Source organism: Sesamum indicum, linkage group LG9, assembly GCF_026168435.1.
Source record: "Sesamum indicum cultivar Baizhima isolate 11 linkage group LG9, ASM2616843v1, whole genome shotgun sequence".
Taxonomy (NCBI): domain Eukaryota; kingdom Viridiplantae; phylum Streptophyta; class Magnoliopsida; order Lamiales; family Pedaliaceae; genus Sesamum; species Sesamum indicum.
In genome coordinates this window covers 1,351,621-1,370,653 of record NC_142665.1, presented here as the reverse complement: position 1 = coordinate 1,370,653, position 19,033 = coordinate 1,351,621, and the positions used below count along the sequence as shown (strand labels likewise).

General features: G+C 36.0%; 2 protein-coding genes across 3 annotated transcripts; one reads left to right on the top strand and one right to left on the bottom strand.

The window, feature by feature from the left end:
• Positions 1 to 1,144: 1,144 nt before the first annotated feature.
• On the bottom strand, positions 1,145 to 8,099 carry NAT12 (nucleobase-ascorbate transporter 12). The gene is made up of 10 exons (XM_088885100.1): positions 7,277 to 8,099; positions 6,856 to 6,953; positions 6,581 to 6,751; positions 5,752 to 5,852; positions 3,668 to 3,803; positions 3,492 to 3,542; positions 3,115 to 3,402; positions 2,268 to 2,502; positions 1,783 to 2,069; positions 1,145 to 1,684 (listed from the first exon to the last, which is right to left on the bottom strand). Exons 1-10 carry the CDS (start codon positions 7,806 to 7,808, stop codon positions 1,463 to 1,465), a joined length of 2,121 nt encoding a protein of 706 aa, XP_088741226.1. The 5' UTR covers positions 7,809 to 8,099; the 3' UTR covers positions 1,145 to 1,462.
• A 2,632-nt stretch (positions 8,100 to 10,731) lies between these two features.
• On the top strand, positions 10,732 to 14,925 carry LOC105169984 (phosphoglycerate/bisphosphoglycerate mutase family protein). Of its 2 annotated transcripts, none has more exons than XM_011090548.3 (9): positions 10,732 to 11,151; positions 11,897 to 12,002; positions 12,098 to 12,314; positions 12,407 to 12,525; positions 13,234 to 13,332; positions 13,428 to 13,481; positions 13,569 to 13,667; positions 13,766 to 13,873; positions 14,381 to 14,925. In XM_011090548.3, exons 1-9 carry the CDS (start codon positions 10,763 to 10,765, stop codon positions 14,753 to 14,755), a joined length of 1,566 nt encoding a protein of 521 aa, XP_011088850.1. In that variant the 5' UTR covers positions 10,732 to 10,762; the 3' UTR covers positions 14,756 to 14,925. The 2 variants fall into 2 exon arrangements, with proteins under 2 accessions (XP_011088850.1, XP_011088849.1); XM_011090547.3 differs by having other exon boundaries at positions 13,425 to 13,481.
• Positions 14,926 to 19,033: the final 4,108 nt, after the last annotated feature.

Here is a 19,033-nt window from a genome sequence, read left to right as displayed (position 1 = left end):
TTTACACTATTTTCACTATAATAAATTTCAACATTATAAGATCTTGGGTCGAGTCAATAAAGAAATCATGACTTCAAACTTACTCAGGAGATCTCAACCCCAGCCTCGACCATTAAACTAAAAAATCATTGATGAATGATTAATTGCACCAATTAGAGATTCGCACATGCAAATGTGCAATTTAAGTTTAGAGAAGGTGCTATGATCATATAATTTAATACCAATTAACTAACCACGCGCATTGTATGTAATTTTGAGATGTACTTAAAAAATTTATTTAATGATTGATTACTTAAAGTGTGTATATTATCGATGAGGTTTGGCCTCATTAAGCGTATAATTATTGGTTAGTTATTTGGATTAAATTATATGATCCATGAGATTTGAAGTAAGGATAGCTTACGTTTAAAAATACTTTAATTATTGGGTTGATTATTTAAAATATGCGGAAAATATTATATGATCCAATGAGGTTTGACCTAAGATTTAAAACATGAATTATGGATCCATAAAGTTGATGCACACCTTTGGATTAGGAGTGATGGATGTAAAATGGTTGGTGAGGGGTTTATTAGGTGAATTTGATTAGCTACGCAAGGAGGAATGAGAGTGCAGGTGCAATTTTACGTTGATGTTGGACTCTCATTTATGACTTGAAACACCAGAAATTTTAGCCACATCAGATCCTTCTCATCATCTTATCTTATTAATGTATGCATACTAAATAATTTTAAAAGGATGACAAATTGCAATAACCAATACAATGATATTTACAAGACCAACACTTTCAAGGTTTAGGAAATGTGTGTAACAACTTTTATTTGTAGAGAAAATTACAACAGAATTAAATGCTTGAAAAAATTAATTACAAGTTAAAAAAAAAAGAATTGGAAGAAAAAATTAACTTTAGAAAAGAATATAACTGACAAAAGATAATTTTGATCCATATGTTATAAACAAAAGAGAATATAATTAAAAAACATGTCTAATTTATTTATGGAAAAAAACAAAAACATGTAAAGAGCACCCCTCAGACAAACCTGCTCTTTTACACATGCATAGTCACAAGTGGATTGTTTTGCAGAAAAATTTAGATGACAATGTAAGAATTTTTCCCTAGAGTTTGGCAGTATGAAGAGTCCCATTACCCAATCTTCAACTTAAATACATATACATGCTTGTTTTACAATTTCGACATTACAACATAGGAGAGAGGACAAGGAAAAAAGTAAGATTTAAAAAGTAGAAAATGGAAATTAAGATTGGAAAAATCTGACAAATATACACAAACTCATCTTTGTAACAACTGTACTCCCACAAAATCCCACCGTGTTAAGTAAAGAACCATTCTGTCAACTGGCAAAACACATCGATGAAGCTCCTGTAAAATAATCAGACCAGCTTGGTCTTGCCCCGATTCCCAGCTTCTGCAAAACCTCGTATTTTAGCACCACTGTTCCACCTAAAGACCAACCCATTTTACCCATCTGAAGAGTCGGCCAACTCTAAACGGTAACTCATAGTCTTTGCATACAGCAGGCTCCCTTCTAGCAGCCTCGGGTTCAGACCAGACATACACACCACGTTCCTGCTGACTGCCAGGTACCGTGTTGTCAAGAATTACAGCAACTAAGAATGCTACCACCATGTGAAGGGACATCAATGTATTCAGAACGTAATTTAGCTGCCATGTCACGAGAGTTAAAGACACATCAGAACAAATACTAAAATATTAGCATGTCCACAAGAAAAAAACAAGGACAAAAAGCAGAAAATTCGTACCCCACTGGATTTGGTGTGAATAGGACCATGAGAAGCAACAATGTATGGCTGGAAGTAACTTGGGACAGACACATTTGAGTTTGGAGATATACCATATTGCTGAAAGTAGGCTGGTATGGACAGAGAAAAGAACATGGACAGGCCGACGATGATAATGTTCCTTGAACTCCCTGCCTCACTGTATCGTAAGTTTGACAAGCCCAATGCTGTAAGCATTGCCCACATAAAGCACAAGAGAGCAGCAACAATTACTTCAGGTATCGATGCGATAAAGCCCCCGACTTTACCTGGTAGCACGATAGAATTAAATAAAGCAACATGCCAATCAAAATTTTCATGGACAGAATTCTGAGTAAAATCTGAAGTTCAAATAGTGTACGCATAAACCAAAAGTCGCTTAGAACATATGTTTGCGCTAAGGATCTGAGTTTTAAGTATCAATGCAATTGCAAAGATTAATTTAATTCACAATATGAATCACATACCTATAAGGGATAGGATGATCATTACACACGCACCCAATTCAACTGCTCTCCGACTCCCCATTTTAGTTACGGCAACGGTGTGGACATTCTCAGTCAAAGTTGTTGAGCCAGTTCCAGTGCCCCAGAGACCAGCCAGAATGCTTGAAAGACCTTCAAGACCAATTCCTCGACTTAAGACACCAGGTGTTGGAGGTCTTGATGCCACCAACAACGATGAAGCATGATATGAACCCACCTAGAAATTAGGGGAAAAAGAAAAAAATAAAGAAAGGGCAGTGAAATTTCCAAAAACCAGATCATGAACGAACACATAATCTAAACCCTAACAACCACATTGTATCTGTTACTTTCCTAGTAACAAGTATAGCTCGATCGCATCACCAGTGGGCAAAATCATAGAAGTTTGGCATAGAAGCACAGGCTTTGTTTGCTTGCATTTTAAAGTTTGTTCTTTATCTTTAAGGAGATGCTTTGAGAAGGATAAAGATAAGTGTTGATTGTATGTGTCTTTGGGAGTTTTTATATGTTTTGTTTTGTTTTTGTATTAGTATAGGATGAATAAAGATAAGAAATGTTAAAATTGTGTATTCTGACAAAACACAAAAAAGATCAGAAATGTCGAACTGTGTATTCTGCCAAAACACAAAATTCGTGATCTTATATACCACCCCTCGAACAGGCAACAAAATGAAACCAAACAAAGCCTAACATTTTCCTAGATATTAGAAAGGTTAATGGGTCGGTACTCTACCCAGAAACGAGACTTAAATAGTGAAGACATGGATATTCAAGAACAACCAAGAACATGCAATAGCAACATAAAAAAGAGAAACAAGTCTGAACTCACCGAATCTACTGACGAGATTATCGACACGACACACATCACGAGTGCCATTTTCCAGTGAAAAACAGGTGTGCCCCATTGCAATGGGTAAGGAAATCTGAACCACGGTGAAGATCTCAATGCATGAGAAGTATCAACACGACAACTCTTCATCCTCGAAACATGCCTTCTGCAATGGTCAGATATTATATTTGAGGCTGGTATATTTGGATCACAACCTTTGTAGCTGTATACTCCGGACTCAGTGAGAAGGAAGGCTGTAGCCCATGTAATAAACAGACTAAGTGGAACCTAGTTTTATACAAGCAGAAATCAGACCCAGATATGCTAAAAAATTGCCGGAAAATATGGGAAACACAGGTGAAAAAACATGAGCTCACCGCGTATATTAGAAATACACGATGACCCAAAACTGATATCTTCCGAAGGTACTGCAAAGAAAGTAATATGTCATAAAAACTGCCACATGATAGAGTTTCGAACCTGTAAGAATAGCAAAACCATTCGTTTCTCGGACCATTCAATAGAGTACTGAGAAATTAGTTGTTGAACTTACAAGGGAAAAAATAACGACTAGTAATATCTGCACCACGCCTATTTCAATGCAGGTGCCAACTCTTGGGAAACCATAGCTGTAGAAAGAAAGCCCAACGGCCGCAATAGTGGGGGACACAACAACTGGATTTATTAACCTGAAAAGTTATAGGTAAATTATTGGGATATGTAGCATTTCAGGGTATTCTCTCCTTGTAGGATTAGTAGGGTATATAAACAAGTAATTAAATAATATACCACATTACCGTAATACCCTTGAGACCATGAAACTTTCCTGTCTTACTTCACTTCTTCCTAGAAAGACAATGATTCCATTGTTCCATTATAATTACATCTTTTGTTCCTTTTAGCTGTGTTCGTAAATCAGAATCCATTCTCCAAAACCATGACATTAATAGGAAATTGAGTCTTTTTTTATCTCACGGGCAGTCCCCTGACCAAGCAAAAAGTTGATAAAGTGACAATCATCCATGTATTAAGATCAGGGTTCAAATATTCCCGGTAAGTCCTACCATTCTTGTTCCATCACAGCTTAGACCTTTTGTTGTATTCACATAGTTTATTTAAGATAGTAGAAGAGTAATTGACCTTTTATAGTGTACACTTAGTAGCACTGACCTCAAGAATTTTACAAGAGCATAACTAAAATGTCAAACCATGATAGCAAAAATGCTTTTCCTATCACAAAGTTTACCTATCTTTATACCTCTTCATTTTGTATATGCGAATGAAAAAGGAATGTTAACTATTTCCCGTTGGCCTACAAACAATAAATAATTGTGATATATGTTTGAATTCCTAATATTTCTGATCTGCAAAGATGAAACAGCCTTGAGCGAATCATATATACTTAGGGCATGTTTACATCAATTGATTGGACTAGATATCACATGCAATACGACCCAATATCTTGTTTCCTTCATCTTGGGCGGCCCAGCATTATATCCAAAGTCCGGGCTGAAGGTGGACTAATGATGGATAAATGTCACGAGGCTCACCTGGCATAAGTTATTCTAGTTGGACCACCTGGTGGGATAAGAGCCAAATTTGCATATTTGCCTATAAAAATTGACAGGAAATTACTTTGGTTGAATTTTGCTTAAGGGCAAAAAAGGAGCTTGATATTGTTCTCCTAATTTTTATCCATCAAGGTACATGAATTATTACAAATCACTCATTTTAATATATCCAAGTAAACATATTATACATATCCTAAGCAGTCCAATCTCACATTTGATCACACAATTATCAATCACCCATTTATCCCAATCAGTAAAGCAAAACAGGCCTTCTGTTCTTGCAACAACAGCATAGCATTGATACGACAAACTAAAGTAGCAAGATTAGCCAAGGACTAGTTTTGGTTCAACTTCCTTAAAGCATCAAGCTATGTCTCTATTACTTTTCTCTGCCACTTATCTAAAACCTGTTAACTACATCACCAGTTTGATTCGTTGGTTGATAGATTGCACTATAACTTGTAATTACTGCCGTACTAACTTTTCCACTCAAGAGAGAGAGGATAAAGAAAGCATTTAGAAAGGTCACTTGCCTCCGATTTTTCAATTATGTGGCATATTAGAGTAAAAGGACCTTACAGACCTATATCTTTTCTAAGTAAAAGCCTCAGTTATTTTACCAAAAAAGACTTCCCTAGCAGGTTTTCACAATAGATTTTGCTTAAATTTGTACCTTTCATATTAATATCCCACGTAGAGTTAATTGCAAATATTTCCTGTTTGTTTGCATATTTCTTCTCTTGGGCAGAAAACAAAAGAGATGTAGCTAATAAAACCGTGAATCTTGTTCAATCCAGAAATTATAGGATTTTATAGATATGACTGTGTTAATTGAACATGTGAAGTTCTTTATTGCATGCTGAGTTTGAAAATATTATAACAAGGATAGACCCTAAAGACAAGAAGCAAGTGAAAATGGGAACTTGATTAATTTTCAACAGTATGCTCTGAATAACAAAATATAATGTCCAACATGTTCAGCTCTAAACAAAGTCCATATGCAGAAAAAGAGCAGCAGCATATGAGATAAGAGATTTCACGGATAGTTGAGGTAAGAAACTCATACCTCACTAGTATTGTCATCAAACCGCTGTATCCCAAGAATGCTTGAAAAGCTGAACCAATTATAATAGCCCCCTGTAGCTCTTTCATTATGTGCTTGAAATTCTGCCATTTGGGAACACTCTTATTTTATAAGAAAGTACAGTACAAAGCAACAGGTAATTGAAATTATTTGCAGGATACAATGAGGAAACTGCTAACAAAGTATCTTAGCACTTATAAAATGTGGAGTCAAATTTCTTGCAGAATAATTTAAATATATGACATTTCATTGGACAAACAAGACTTAGTTCTCTGTTATCTTGGAAAAATCATCAGAATAATACTTGTTCCATGCTTGCTTCCAGAATCTTAGCTTTTGGATCATGAGCTAACATACTTTAGTTTCATGGACATCAGATTAACATGTTTCCTTTCCAAATTGATAACCACTATGTTGTATCAAACACTCAAAGCTGGCATCTCTAGCAGAACAAAATGATATACAATCTGTTGAATCTTAAGTAAGATACTCTTTTAGGCTCTTCTCTTCTATAAATACTTGCAGAAATGGCTCCCTCCAAATTACCAGCATGCCACATAAACATCATTCAAACCTAGGAGATGCACCACATGATAACATTTTACTTCTGAGAGGACTATGTTAAGAGTGAATATAGTAAACAAAGCCACCTGCTTCATGAGAAGCTCCATCTAAGTATATCGTCAGTGCTCAAGAGGAGAAATTCAGGAAATTTTGGACAATGACAGTCTCTTCCACATATATAAGCAAAATGGTGTTGGGGGGAGGGGGGAGGAGCTTGAGAAAACAGCAACCAGCTCGAGATACATACATTTCCATTAAGACCCAAAAATTCAGGAGAGTTGATAATTGCAAGTGCAGGAGCAAGATAGACAAATGAAGGACCCTGTATCAAGGGCAATCTCGATCCAAATGATGTGTGCAAAAGCGTTGTCACTCCAGACATGAATAGCACAGTGGAAACTACATCTGCTGTATCTTCCTACAAAATGACTAGGATTAGTTCAACTTATCTGATACAAATAATTCAACACAAGAAAATAACTTTTCACAAAATCAAAAGAGAAATGAATTACAAGTGCTCACATAGTTGCCACCCATTGCTGGAACTATCACAAGGGGAATCAGTATGACCGAACCCAGCATAGAAAGAAAATGTTGAAATCCATAGAGACCAATGGGAACTGACATAATAACAAGAAGCGGCAAATGTTAATTTTAACAGACTCCAAACATTCTTCAGAAATAATCATTACTATTACATAAGCATCAGTAATGGCAAGGCTATACAAACAAATGATAATAGGCTTCAAAGTTGCAAGTTTTCAACTCTAATTCCAGCAGTGACTTGGGTTATAGATTGCAACCCTTTTTCAACCACAATTTAAAAACAAAACTGATTAAGGAATTGATTCTCTTGATATTGATGTTGCATCAGCTGAATCTTGAATACGCTACCAAGCACCCTAACTCAGTGCAAAAATAATCACAAAAGTAAAAAGCTCACCAAGGCCTGGAGTATCTCTAAGCTCATACTTCATATGCGAATGCCTGGCTACAAACCCATCGTCATCCATCACCGATTGTGGCAGCATATCCACCGCTGCTGCCTCCTCATTCCTCGCCACCCTTCTACTCCCCTCCCCTGCCGCTGGCTGCCCATTCGCTGCCAAATTCTTACCCCCATCGGAGTCTCTCCGTTTCTTAACTGGCGTCGTAAGCTCCTTCTCCTTATCCCTCTCTTTCTCCCTATCCCTCGCAGCCACGGCCTCATCGTTGGAAGTAGGGCTGGGCCTCGGGCGCCCGGCTTCAAGGTCCAGGTTAGCATCTAGCTGTCTGGGCTTAGCCTGTGCCTGTGGCGGCTGCTGCGGCGGCGGTAAAGAGGTAATTTGACCGGAGTCACTGGCATTGGTCTCGCCCGAGAATTTAGGGCGGAAACCGGTGCGTTTAGCCCACGAAGACGGCGGCATTGCGGCTGATTCCGGTGCAGGTGGCCATGGCCCGGGTCGGGGCTTCTTACTAGGGTCGGAGCTCGCCATTTACTCAAAGCTCCCACACTAAAAATGCACAGCTGCAGCCATTAACTACCAAAACAAGCAAATAAACACAAAAAACAGAGGAGCACGAACTCGAAATGGAATGCGGGGGCAGATCTGAGGCGAATGTTAGGGTTTTAAGAGTTTAGAGAGGGAGAGAGAAAGTGGGGGGAGGGGGAAGAGATCCGTAAGCTGGTAGTGTAGTGTGTGTGGGAGTGAGTGAGAGAGTAATGAGAGGTGGAGTTAGTGTTTCTGCGTGTGTGAGAGAGAGGGGGGGGCGGTTAGGACAAAAGAGAGACAACTAAGGGGAAGAAAAGCAGTGTTAAGAGACTGGCAACCGCGTTTTTACATCTCTCTTTCTCTCTCTTGTAATAACATTATTATGTCATTATCTCACACCAAAAAATTTCTCTCACTTGATTTTTGTCACTTTATCCGGAAAAGAAAATAAAAAGAAGGAGAAAAATATTTATTACTTTTCCCAATTGATTTTTTAAGAGATAATTATACTCTCTTTCTCTGAAGTGATGTAATTAGCACATAAATTTTCTATAAATTATATTTAATATCTCTAATATTTATTTTCGTTTAATAAATAATTTTTTTGACTTATAATAGGTCAAATAAATTTTTTTGTGATCAAATTATCCACATACGTCTTTACGCGTTAACGCAAGTGAGCAAGTATATTCTCATCGTTATAAGAGCAGCTCAATCCAAAAAAGAATATTCAATCTGTAATAAGTCAGTATTCAATCAATCGAGGGTAAAAATCTGCATTCAATTTTTTTATTAATATCAGCAAATTCAATAATATGAAGTGATTTGTTAGACATAAACAAATATCATGGATGTTAAATGTGTAAGGTCACAAATCACAAATAATTTTATGCGTAATTACATTAAACATCATGGCAGTACAGTATAATTGCCCCTTTCTTTTATTACTCCTCTTTCATCATGGAGTCCAGATATTGTAATTGAAAATAATTTTATTTAGAAAAAAAAAAGGGACCAATCAGCGTTTCAAGGAGTGTAAAATCTTTTCTTGTCTTGTTCTTATTAGCAATTTATGGCTATTAAAAGTTTATATTGAGTGCATTGTTAGATTGCTTATGGACTTATTATCATCTTGATTGATTTTTTTACTGAAAATTGCTATATATTTTATATTACTCGCACTTAAAAATAAAAATAAATATACCATAAAGTTTGGATATTGGAAGAGCTAAGAAAATTATTTTAATTCACTACAATTTTATTTGGATTATTTTGAGTTGTGATTATGAATTGTAAAATTTTTAATTATAATAAATTTAAATATTAAAGTGATTTATAAGAGAAAAGAAGTAGAAATTAATATTGTGTGGGATGATAGGATTTAAATAGATGTGGAGGTAGTTGGAAATGATTATGAAGCACTAAAGAAAAGGGAATACAATCTAATCAAAATCTATCACATAAATTCTTTAGGTGAACCTCAACCCTACCATTTTCTTTTATTCCTAACCTAAGTACAAGTTTATATATTTCAAATTCAATCATTTTTATATCATAATTCTAACTTGTCATATTTTTGTATTTTAGTTTAACCAACCAAGATTAGAATCGGCATAAAATATTATTGGGTGAAGAATGCGATGAATAATTAAAGTCGTGTTTGGTTTTTATTTTTTTACTTTCTAATTAATAACAGTGAATAAACTATGATATCTCGATACATTGAGTAATATCTTAATTCAATCAATACCCACACGTTCGATGAGATTGGAACATATAATCTTGAATTTGTTCTTGGGAGATCAACCTTAATTAGTCTTAATCATTAAACTAATATATGAGTGGCGGTCATGTTTATGTTAATTAAACATAGTTGTGTGTGTTTACTGCTGCAGTTAGTAGTTTGGGTAGAATGAGATGGGAAGAGTAATGGATGAATCAGCATACAAATTGCTTTCAACTTTGGAGCTTTTGATAGCAAGTGTTATGGGCATGCACGTACGTAGGTACACTAATAATCATCGATCATCCACTTGTATTAATCCACAATACACCTAAATGATCCACACTGTTTACGTATCACCACACATATATGATGATGAGAATTGGGAAGAAGAATTGATGTGTTGGGGCTTAATTTGATGTTCATTCATATATAGCTGGAAATGGGATGGCGAATTAAGCAGAAAGCAACAGGGCTTTTGGCCTTTGTGTGTTGTGTGGGAGTGGGCAGTCATTGTCTCATCATCCAAAGAATAAAAAGAAAACAAGTATAATAATATTGAGAAAAACAGGTTTGTAAGGTCCATTTGGTGATTTGTAGGTTTCAGTTCAATGTTGCGCATCTCAATCTCATCTGCTCTGGATCTTGATGTTGTTTCTAGCACCACTTGGGACCATCCAATTCTCACCACATTCATTTTACTTACTTTATCAATATTATTACACCTATTTTATAATTAGTATTTAATTATATATATATATATATATTCAAATATGTAAGCAAGTCATCATGTTGATTAGGTTATGATGGTCAAAACAGATATTATCTATATAAACGGGTTTTGACAAAAATAAAAACATCATATTATCAAATTACTTGGACTACATTTGGATAAATGAATTCAAATGACTACATATTAAAATAATTTAAAATTTATCAATATTTTCACAAATTCATTCCAAGTTAGTGTTGTAGGATATAAAATAATTTATAATATAGGATTATGCAAATAAATATAAAGAATTTATGATTAAAAGGTTCCAATTCTGTCTACTCTAGTGGGCTGGCAACAAGCCAAAGGCCCAATATTCTTGGTCCAGCCCCAACTATGAAAATCACTCGCCAGGCCGGGGTGATAGGATGGACGTTAACGACCAGAAAAACTGTCATTGTCTTTTAGCGCCAAAATAAAGAGAAATGAAAACCAGATATTTTCATAATCAGAGAACAGAGCATGCTGTCCATTGCGCTAACACCCCACCTTTTTCCCCTCCAAAAAACCGGCAAATTCTTCCACCATCGCCGCCGCCTCCGCCCGGAGGTATACCCCTTTAGAGCTGATGTTGTGAGATCGTCTTCAAGCTTGCAAGAAACCAAGAAACCTCCACCAGTATCATCGGATGAGAGGAGGGAGCTCCTGACGAGCTGGGAAAGTATAGCTCTGCCGCCGGTGAAGGCGGCCAAGAGGGTGGTCCTGGTGAGGCACGGCCAGAGCACGTGGAATGCGGAGGGTCGGATCCAGGGCAGCTCCGATTTCTCGGTGCTCACTCTCAAAGGTGAGTCTCAGGCCGAGACCTCGCGTCAAATGCTTCTTGATGATTCCTTCGATGTCTGCTTCTCCAGGTCTGTTTCTTTCTCCGTCTCCAGGTTTTCTCTTTTGCCCCTTAATTTTGCCTGAGTAATTTAATTTATTCATATTTGCTAAGAAATAATGTAGTGCTTCTTGAACTGATTAGTAGTGGAATTGAGGGGCAGAGACTAACAGTTATACGTTGGTTGTTAGTTGATGACTGAAGCAGCAGGAATGCATTAGCTGAATTCTTGTATTTTCAGTATAAGTACAAAAACATGGATTATTATATAATATCTTCATAGGTTTTTATGTTACTGTCTGCTTTAATGTTGATGTTTATTCATGATTTTTTTCTAACATTTCTTGTTCACATTCATGTTTCGTCGCTATAATTCTGCATTTCACCTTTGGCAATTTCAAGACATGAGAAACGAGTAAAATTGAAAGTCATCGCAAACTCTGTGGTTAAGACTGCCCTTATTTCTTGTTCTTCTTCCCTTTGAAGAATAAGACGTACTAGGACTTGTAAGTTATTAGAAACAAATCCATTGTGGTTCAATGAACATTTGAGGTTGATAATAAAGGAAAAGCCGTAGAAGAAGTTTGATTATTACTCGTGCGTGGCGTGGATGATGATAATGTTGTAATAGCCTCTGTATGAGAAACCACAAATGCTTATTTTTGGTTCATAGTCACTTAAAGCTCATTTTTACCTTCTTGTATTTCATGTCATGATTATTCTTTTAATCTCTCGGTCTTGTAAATCTATTATCCTTGTCCTTGTAAATGTTGCAGTCCATTGATTAGATCAAAGAGAACTGCAGAAATCATATGGGGTTCTCGCACGGAGGAGATCATAACCGAATCTAACTTGAGGGAAATTGATCTCTACTCATTCCAAGTTAGTATGATTTAACTTTAGTAGATTATAGCATTTGCATTTGTCGTTATTGAACATGTCAAACAAATGCAATCAATTTCTTTTGCTCTTTATAGGGCCTCCTTAAGAATGAAGGAAAAGCCAAATATGGTGCAGCTTATCGTCAATGGCAAATAGACGCACCGAATTTCAACATTGATGGTCATTATCCAGTGAGGGAATTGTGGGAAAGAGCTAGAAGCTGCTGGACGAAGATCCTTACCCATGAAAGCAGATCGATACTTGTAGTTGCTCATAATGCCGTCAACCAGGCTCTTGTTGCCACAGCTATGGGTATTCCATCACTTTATTTCTGGCGATTGAATGTGAATGTTATTGTCATTCAACTGATTTAGTTTTGGTTGTGAATTGTCGGCAACGCGTAGGACTGGGCACGGAGTACTTTAGGATTCTACTTCAGAGCAACTGTGGTGTAAGTGTGCTGGATTTCACTCCAAAACCTGAAGGGGGAACTCCAGATATATGCCTTAACCGCCTTAACCAGGTATTACAACGTAGTCATGATTGCTCATCAACTTGGAAGGATCTTTATTCTCATTGGATTAACTTCTGGAACTACTAGTTGAGCAAAGTGTTGATGGATGAAATATGGAAGAGATTACTTTTGGGATGATTTTAGTCACGTCTCTTGGGAATTATTTTCGTTCCTGGTTATATCCTTATACTATTTCAAATTACCTAAACCCCCTCTTCAAGTTTAAAATATTTACATGCCACCTAATTGTATTTGAACATGTGGTCATGTTTAGCAATTCAATTCTAGAAATATTGGATGTAATTGTTCTATGTCTAATTATAAAGTTTTCGGACAACGGAAATTTAGACGGAAGGTCTTTGTATTTCTTAAGGGGAAAGGGTATTTAGAACCCTAGGAGGATACTATAATTACATCATTACTTTTATAGGGGTAGTAGATGATAAATGGATGTTGTTACGTAGTAGTACCGAGGAATAAATGTGATAAACTTTATATTTTTCTCGTGAGGTTCTTCTTTGAATACTTGGTTAAAGATGACAGCATACTTTACGGAGCGTAAACTCAATCCTCTTTTCAGTTTCTTGCTTGAATCAATAATCAATTGCAGTTAGTGAAGATATTCATTCTTCCCTGTTGAGCTATATCTAGACATAAGATTTCTGTTTTTGTAGGTTGCTTTGAAGTTCATGCTGTGATTTAAATGTAATGATGCAGACCCCAAGTTCGCCCGTTGCTGCTGGCAGTTCTGGAGGACGAAAAGCCAGCATGCGGATCATACTCGTCTCTCATGGAACCTCTCAGAATGATGGAGAGGTATGAAAAATCCACTGCCTATACTGTCTTGTCTACCGCCCTCTCCCTTAAACCAAAACTCTGGGTTTTAACCAATGGCCTTAACCTTACAGCAGGGCGGTATTCCTTTGTCTAGAGACAGCCCGATGAACATGCTTGGAGTAATACAGGTAAAACACTTTTCCACAGGGTATGTCACATAGTATTTTATCCAAGGTTTTTTTCTGTCTGATTCTTTAGTCTCTGAATGTTAACAGGCACAGAAAACTGCAGAGCTACTTCTTGATGTCAAGGTGGGCAGTATAGTCAGCAGCAACGCAATAGCATCGGTCGAGACGGCAACTGCAATCTCCAGAGTAAGATAGGTTTTTGTATAAAGCATTTGAAAAGGTTTCCATTGCTCAACATAGTATCTTATGCCAGATTCGAGGTTCATTACATTACTTGTGTTTAGGTTCAAGAGGCTGCTGACTGCTTGGGTGCTGATTGTGTGCCCCGTTATGTGGAAATGAAGCAAATACCCGACCTTGATGTCGATAGCATCCTTAAGCAGACAAAGGACGTAAGTAACCTGTCTTATTTTCTAATATACCTACACACTGTGTAGTGATATGATGTATGATTTCATTACAACAACCGCCCCTCTGAGTTAGTGCGATTACTGATTACACCCCTCCCTTTGGAAAATACAAAAGCCTCCCCTTGAAGTTTCTGGATCATGAATTCTTATAATATACAGATCGTCAGACCTCTGTGTTTCTTGAATGTAATATTAACATTTCATCAAATTTTTATCGTCTGTTTAAATGGAGTCGCTGGTACGTACAAATCACAAACTTAGAATTTGGTAATGTCTAAGGTGGAGGGGTGTAGTTTGTGATCGTACTAACTGTCAAGGAGGTAGTTGTAAGAACATGACCCTATTATAATCTTGATTATTTCGATTCGAACCACATATATGGTGTTTCATATAACGAACTGAATCAATGTCCTCTGAGGATAACTGAGGCTTATCAAACATGTTATAGTTCTCATTCTTGGATATTGCTACCTTTTTATGTTTGCTTAGGACTCAATAAGGTTCCAACCTCTTGAGTCGGGTTGGTTAAGGGGATACGAGGATGAAATAACAAGAGCCCTGTGGGATAAATCAGGGGTGGCCTGGAAATGTCTGTTGGATGAACTCTCAAAGGCATCAGAGCCCCAAAATGTTGTTGTTGCAGTTGCCCATCCAGCCCTTCTCATTGCAATGATGGGGCATTGCTTGAACCTGACCAAGGAATGGTTGGGATCATTTCATCTTGATGCAGGCAGCGTCAGTGTCGTCGATTTTCCTGATGGCCCCACTGGGAGAGGCGTGATCCGGTGCATCAACTACACGGCTCATCTGGGACGCTGGTCGATTCCCATCACACGATCGACCCTCGATGATGAGGACTTCTGAGTATTGATATTGATGTATGTATAAAAAAAGGAAAAAGAAATTGTAATTTGTGTAGACCAGCATAAATACGTGAAAGGAACAACGTTAGATGCAGCTCCCAGTGTAAATGAGGTTTGGGTCTCGTGAGACAGGCCTGCTCCCAGTGTAAATGTTTTTTATGCATTTTGTCATTTTTCTTCGCTTTCTTAATTCTATATGATGCCAGCGAATTGGAAATAACTATAAATATAAAGTATATAAAATATTATATCGACCCTCCTTGAAATTAAGTGTAAAGACACAAATATTTTTTATTTTTTAAAAAAATATAAATACATATATCCCACTAAAACGATACATGTCGTTGTAATTTATTTTAATAGGCGTTTGTGTAAATTTTTGCTTTGAAAAAGATGTAGATGTAAATTACAATTTCAGACGATATATTTATAATTTTAAAAAAACGTGCATTGTTCATGTAATTAAATTAAAACCTAATGAAGTATTAACCCTAAATAATATATGTATGCGTCTCCCCACCAAGCTCAAGTAGCAATAACAAATTTGAGTTGAGTTTGTGAAGTGTGGTAAGTTTGGTGGGTGGTGTATAATAAATTAAATAAGAGGCGGTAGCTACTTTAGGAATTAAATTAAAATAAAAAAAAAATGCAGTGGGTAGTGAAGTGGGGTTAAGCCAACTTAATATTGCTTCTCAACTTATATCTATTTCACCCCATAATTAAGTGCTTAATTATTGGCGCAAGCAATATCTCAACGCATCACCAAATACTTGACGGTTAATAATAAAATCTAACAAAAGACAGAAAAAGAGTAAAAAGGAAGAAACAACTGCCTCTATAATTGCCCCATGACTTTAAAGTGATGAGTTCGAATAATACCAATGTATCAGATGTTATTCTATTTTAATAGTAGTTATGAGTGGTAAAATAGTTTCAATCCAACTCAACTAATTTTGGGTTAATTATATTTTAAAATAGATTGATGTGAATTAGAATTAAATAAAATTATATTTTGTATGGGTTGATAATGGGTCTTAATGGATTCAACTCATAAATTAAAACAACAAAAAAATTAAAGAGAGGTAATTGAAGGTTTCTTTAATTTAGGGGTAATTGATGAGGATGGTATACTTTAATGCTGCAAAATATATTTAATCCTTATTAAAAAGGAAATTATTGACCTATAGAGAATGCTGTAAAAATTCTGAATTAAAATTTTATTTTTTTTCATTTTAATTAGGATAATTCCCTTATATATCTAGAATATTATACAGGGGGGAAATAAAGAAAATGAAATTCAATAATTTGACAAGGCAAGTTGAGTACATGGGAATGAAAAAACCCATAAAATAGGGTTATTCTTGAATGAGTTTGGCCGGCAGATGGAGGAACAACCAATTTACAACTTGCTTTCTGTTAATAATAATTTAATGCTAATTGTGTTATAATAGGAAATAAATAAATAATTATATAAATAAAAAACAACGTAGGAAAACAAGGGGACAATTAATTAATAAAATTAATTAATGTCGACGACTTCCAAGAAGCAACGAGCGAGGCTGTCATAATTAACTACACCAACTCATACAATATACATATATATATATATATATGCGTTTTGACTTAAAACCATGATTTATTTATTGCTCGTAATCTCAGTTTAAACAGTTTTTAATTAAAGATTAGGGGTGCAAGACTTAGATTGCACATGTTGTAGTAGATGACTTGTCTTTTCGCTTTCTTCTTAATTTCTTTAATTAATTCAGGATTAAATACATTAAAATCAGGCCGTTCATTAATTAATTAATTAGGGTTTTGTGTGTGGGGTGTAGAGAAATTGGTCTGACGAGGTGTGGGCCTGTAATTGCAAGCTATTACATTAATTCTTTTATTATTACATTTCTAAGTATATCCCATCCATGACTTCAAAACTTTTTTTAAGACCTAATTATTATGTTATTAATCACAGTTTACCTCACAACATTTCAATACTCCCCCCCCCCCCCAGGATGCTACCGTCAATTCAGTGATTTTTCGGTCATATTATTACTTTTCTACTTCCATTTCATGGTTTTTAGAGTTTCACTTAATATATATATATATATATATATATATCAATTATTAATTTTATTTTTCTTCTCTTTTATATAGTTAAATAAAAATGATAAGAACTTAAATTATGTAAATCATGAGGTAAAATTACAACTTCATTGATCAAAACTCATGAATTAACGAAATATTAAAAATAAAATAAAATAAAAATTACTAGCATATGCCCTTTGCAAAATGCAACAGCCAATTTAAAAAAACATACCTCAACAACGAATATTTAAAAGAGAATCCTAAAATATCCCAACTTTGTATTGCTTAGGTGAAGATATATTTTCACATATATATCTGACATTTTTCTTTTAGCAATTAATGTCTAATTATTGTAAAAATGGTGAGCACGAACAATTCAAGAAGTGTAACTTCCATGAGAAACAGATTTGAAGCAGAAGACTAGAATCAAGAAGACAAATTTTCAGTTTATTTTCTCTTATTTGAAAATTAGATACAACAGATGTATATATAACTATCTTAACCAGAAAACTCACTCTCCCGCTCTCTAAGTCGCTATCCTAACTGAAGAATCGTTTTCACGCCTTCAAATCTCATAAGAATGAATACAATGAAAGCAACTCATAAAAGCGTGATTTCGCAGTACCCTATAATGCGTTTTCTTCTACGAAGTAAAGCACGTTTCCAATTGTTCCTTTCTTCTTTCTTCTGCAAGTTCTGAACTGCACGCTGCAACTTCATAAACTATTCTGAAGCTATTGTTTACATCCCCTCCTCAAGTGGGACTTGGTTGAATGTTGACAAGTCCTAACTTGGAGATAGCTTTCATGAACTTTGGACCTGACAGATTCTTAGTAAACACATCCGCAGGCTGATTATATGTAGAAATGTGCAGAGGCCTGATGAAGCCTTCTTTAAACTTATCTCGTACTAAATGGCAATCAATCTCCAGGTGTTTGGTCCTCTCATGGAACACCGGATTAGCAGTGATATATAGTGCTGCTTGGTTGTCGCAGTGTAGTGGAATAGGAGTGGGAATTACAATCTGCAAATCCTTTAGTACATTATGAATCCAAATTAATTCACATGTGGTGGATGCCAAACTTCTGTATTCCGCCTCTGCTGAAGATCGTGATACGGTCGTTTGTTTCTTGGTTTTCCAAGATATCAAACTATTGCCAAGAAAAACACAAAAACCAGTTAATGACCTCCTCGTATCTTTGCATGATGCCCAATCCGCGTCACAATAAGCTGACAAGTTAAAATCATCATCCGCAGCAAAAAAAATTCCCCTATCTTGTGTTCCTTTGAGGTACTTAACCAGGTGTAATGCTGCTTGCCAATGTTGCTTGCACGGATGTTGCATAAATTGGCTAAGTTGCTGCGTGGAGTGACATATGTCAGGTCTGGTTATTCCCAGATATAATAATCTGCCCAATAACCTTCTATACGACTCAGGACTAGACAGTTGTTCCTCTGCATGTTCTGTTAACTTGATTCCTAGAGGCAAAGGGGTAGTTGTAGCCTTTGACTCCTTCATCTTAACATCTTCAATGATGTCTCTCGTATATTTTCTTTGTGTTACTGTAATTCCCTTCTCTGATCTCCCAATCTCCAGCCCCAAAAAGAACCTTGCAGGACCTAAGTCTTTAATGGTAAACATTTCATGTAGGTACCTCTTAATTTCTGCAATTGTCTTCTCTGAAGGGCCTGCAATTAACACATCATCCACGTATACAAGAAGACAATAAAAGCCAGTTAATGAGTCCTTTGTAAACAAGCAATAATCATGTTTGGACTGAACAAAGCCATAGCTTTCAAGCTTTGAAGTAAACTCTTGATTCCATTGTCGAGATGCCTGTTTAAGGCCATATAAAGATCTCTTTAACCTGCAAACATGTCCCTTTGGGACCTCATACCCCTCTGGAGGCTGCATATAAATTTCCTCATCAAGATATCCATGTAAAAACGCATTATTTATATCAACTTGATGTAAATGCCAATTCAGTTTTGCAGAGATAGCAATTATAGCTCTAACAGTGACAATTTTGGCTACAGGAGAGAAGCTATCTAAGTAATCTATTCCCTCAATTTGATTATATCCTTTTGCTACTAATCTAGCTTTGTATCTATCTATAGTTCCATCAGGATTAAGCTTTATTTTGAATATCCACTTACACCCTATTGCCTTCTTATTTGGTGGCAATTTGGTAATGTC

Coding starts and splice junctions, on each gene's coding strand:
- NAT12 (XM_088885100.1), bottom strand. CDS start 7,808: ATGGCGAGCTCCGACCCTAGTAAGAAGCCCCGACCCGGGCCATGGCCA. Junction 5,853..6,580: donor TTTTGGGTCTTAATGGAAAT/GTATGTATCTCG, acceptor CCCAAATGGCAG/AATTTCAAGCACATAATGAA. Junction 2,070..2,267: donor GATCATCCTATCCCTTATAG/GTATGTGATTCA, acceptor TCGTGCTACCAG/GTAAAGTCGGGGGCTTTATC.
- LOC105169984 (XM_011090547.3), top strand. CDS start 10,763: ATGCTGTCCATTGCGCTAACACCCCACCTTTTTCCCCTCCAAAAAACC. Junction 12,315..12,406: donor TCTTGTTGCCACAGCTATGG/GTATTCCATCAC, acceptor GGCAACGCGTAG/GACTGGGCACGGAGTACTTT. Junction 13,874..14,380: donor TCCTTAAGCAGACAAAGGAC/GTAAGTAACCTG, acceptor ATGTTTGCTTAG/GACTCAATAAGGTTCCAACC.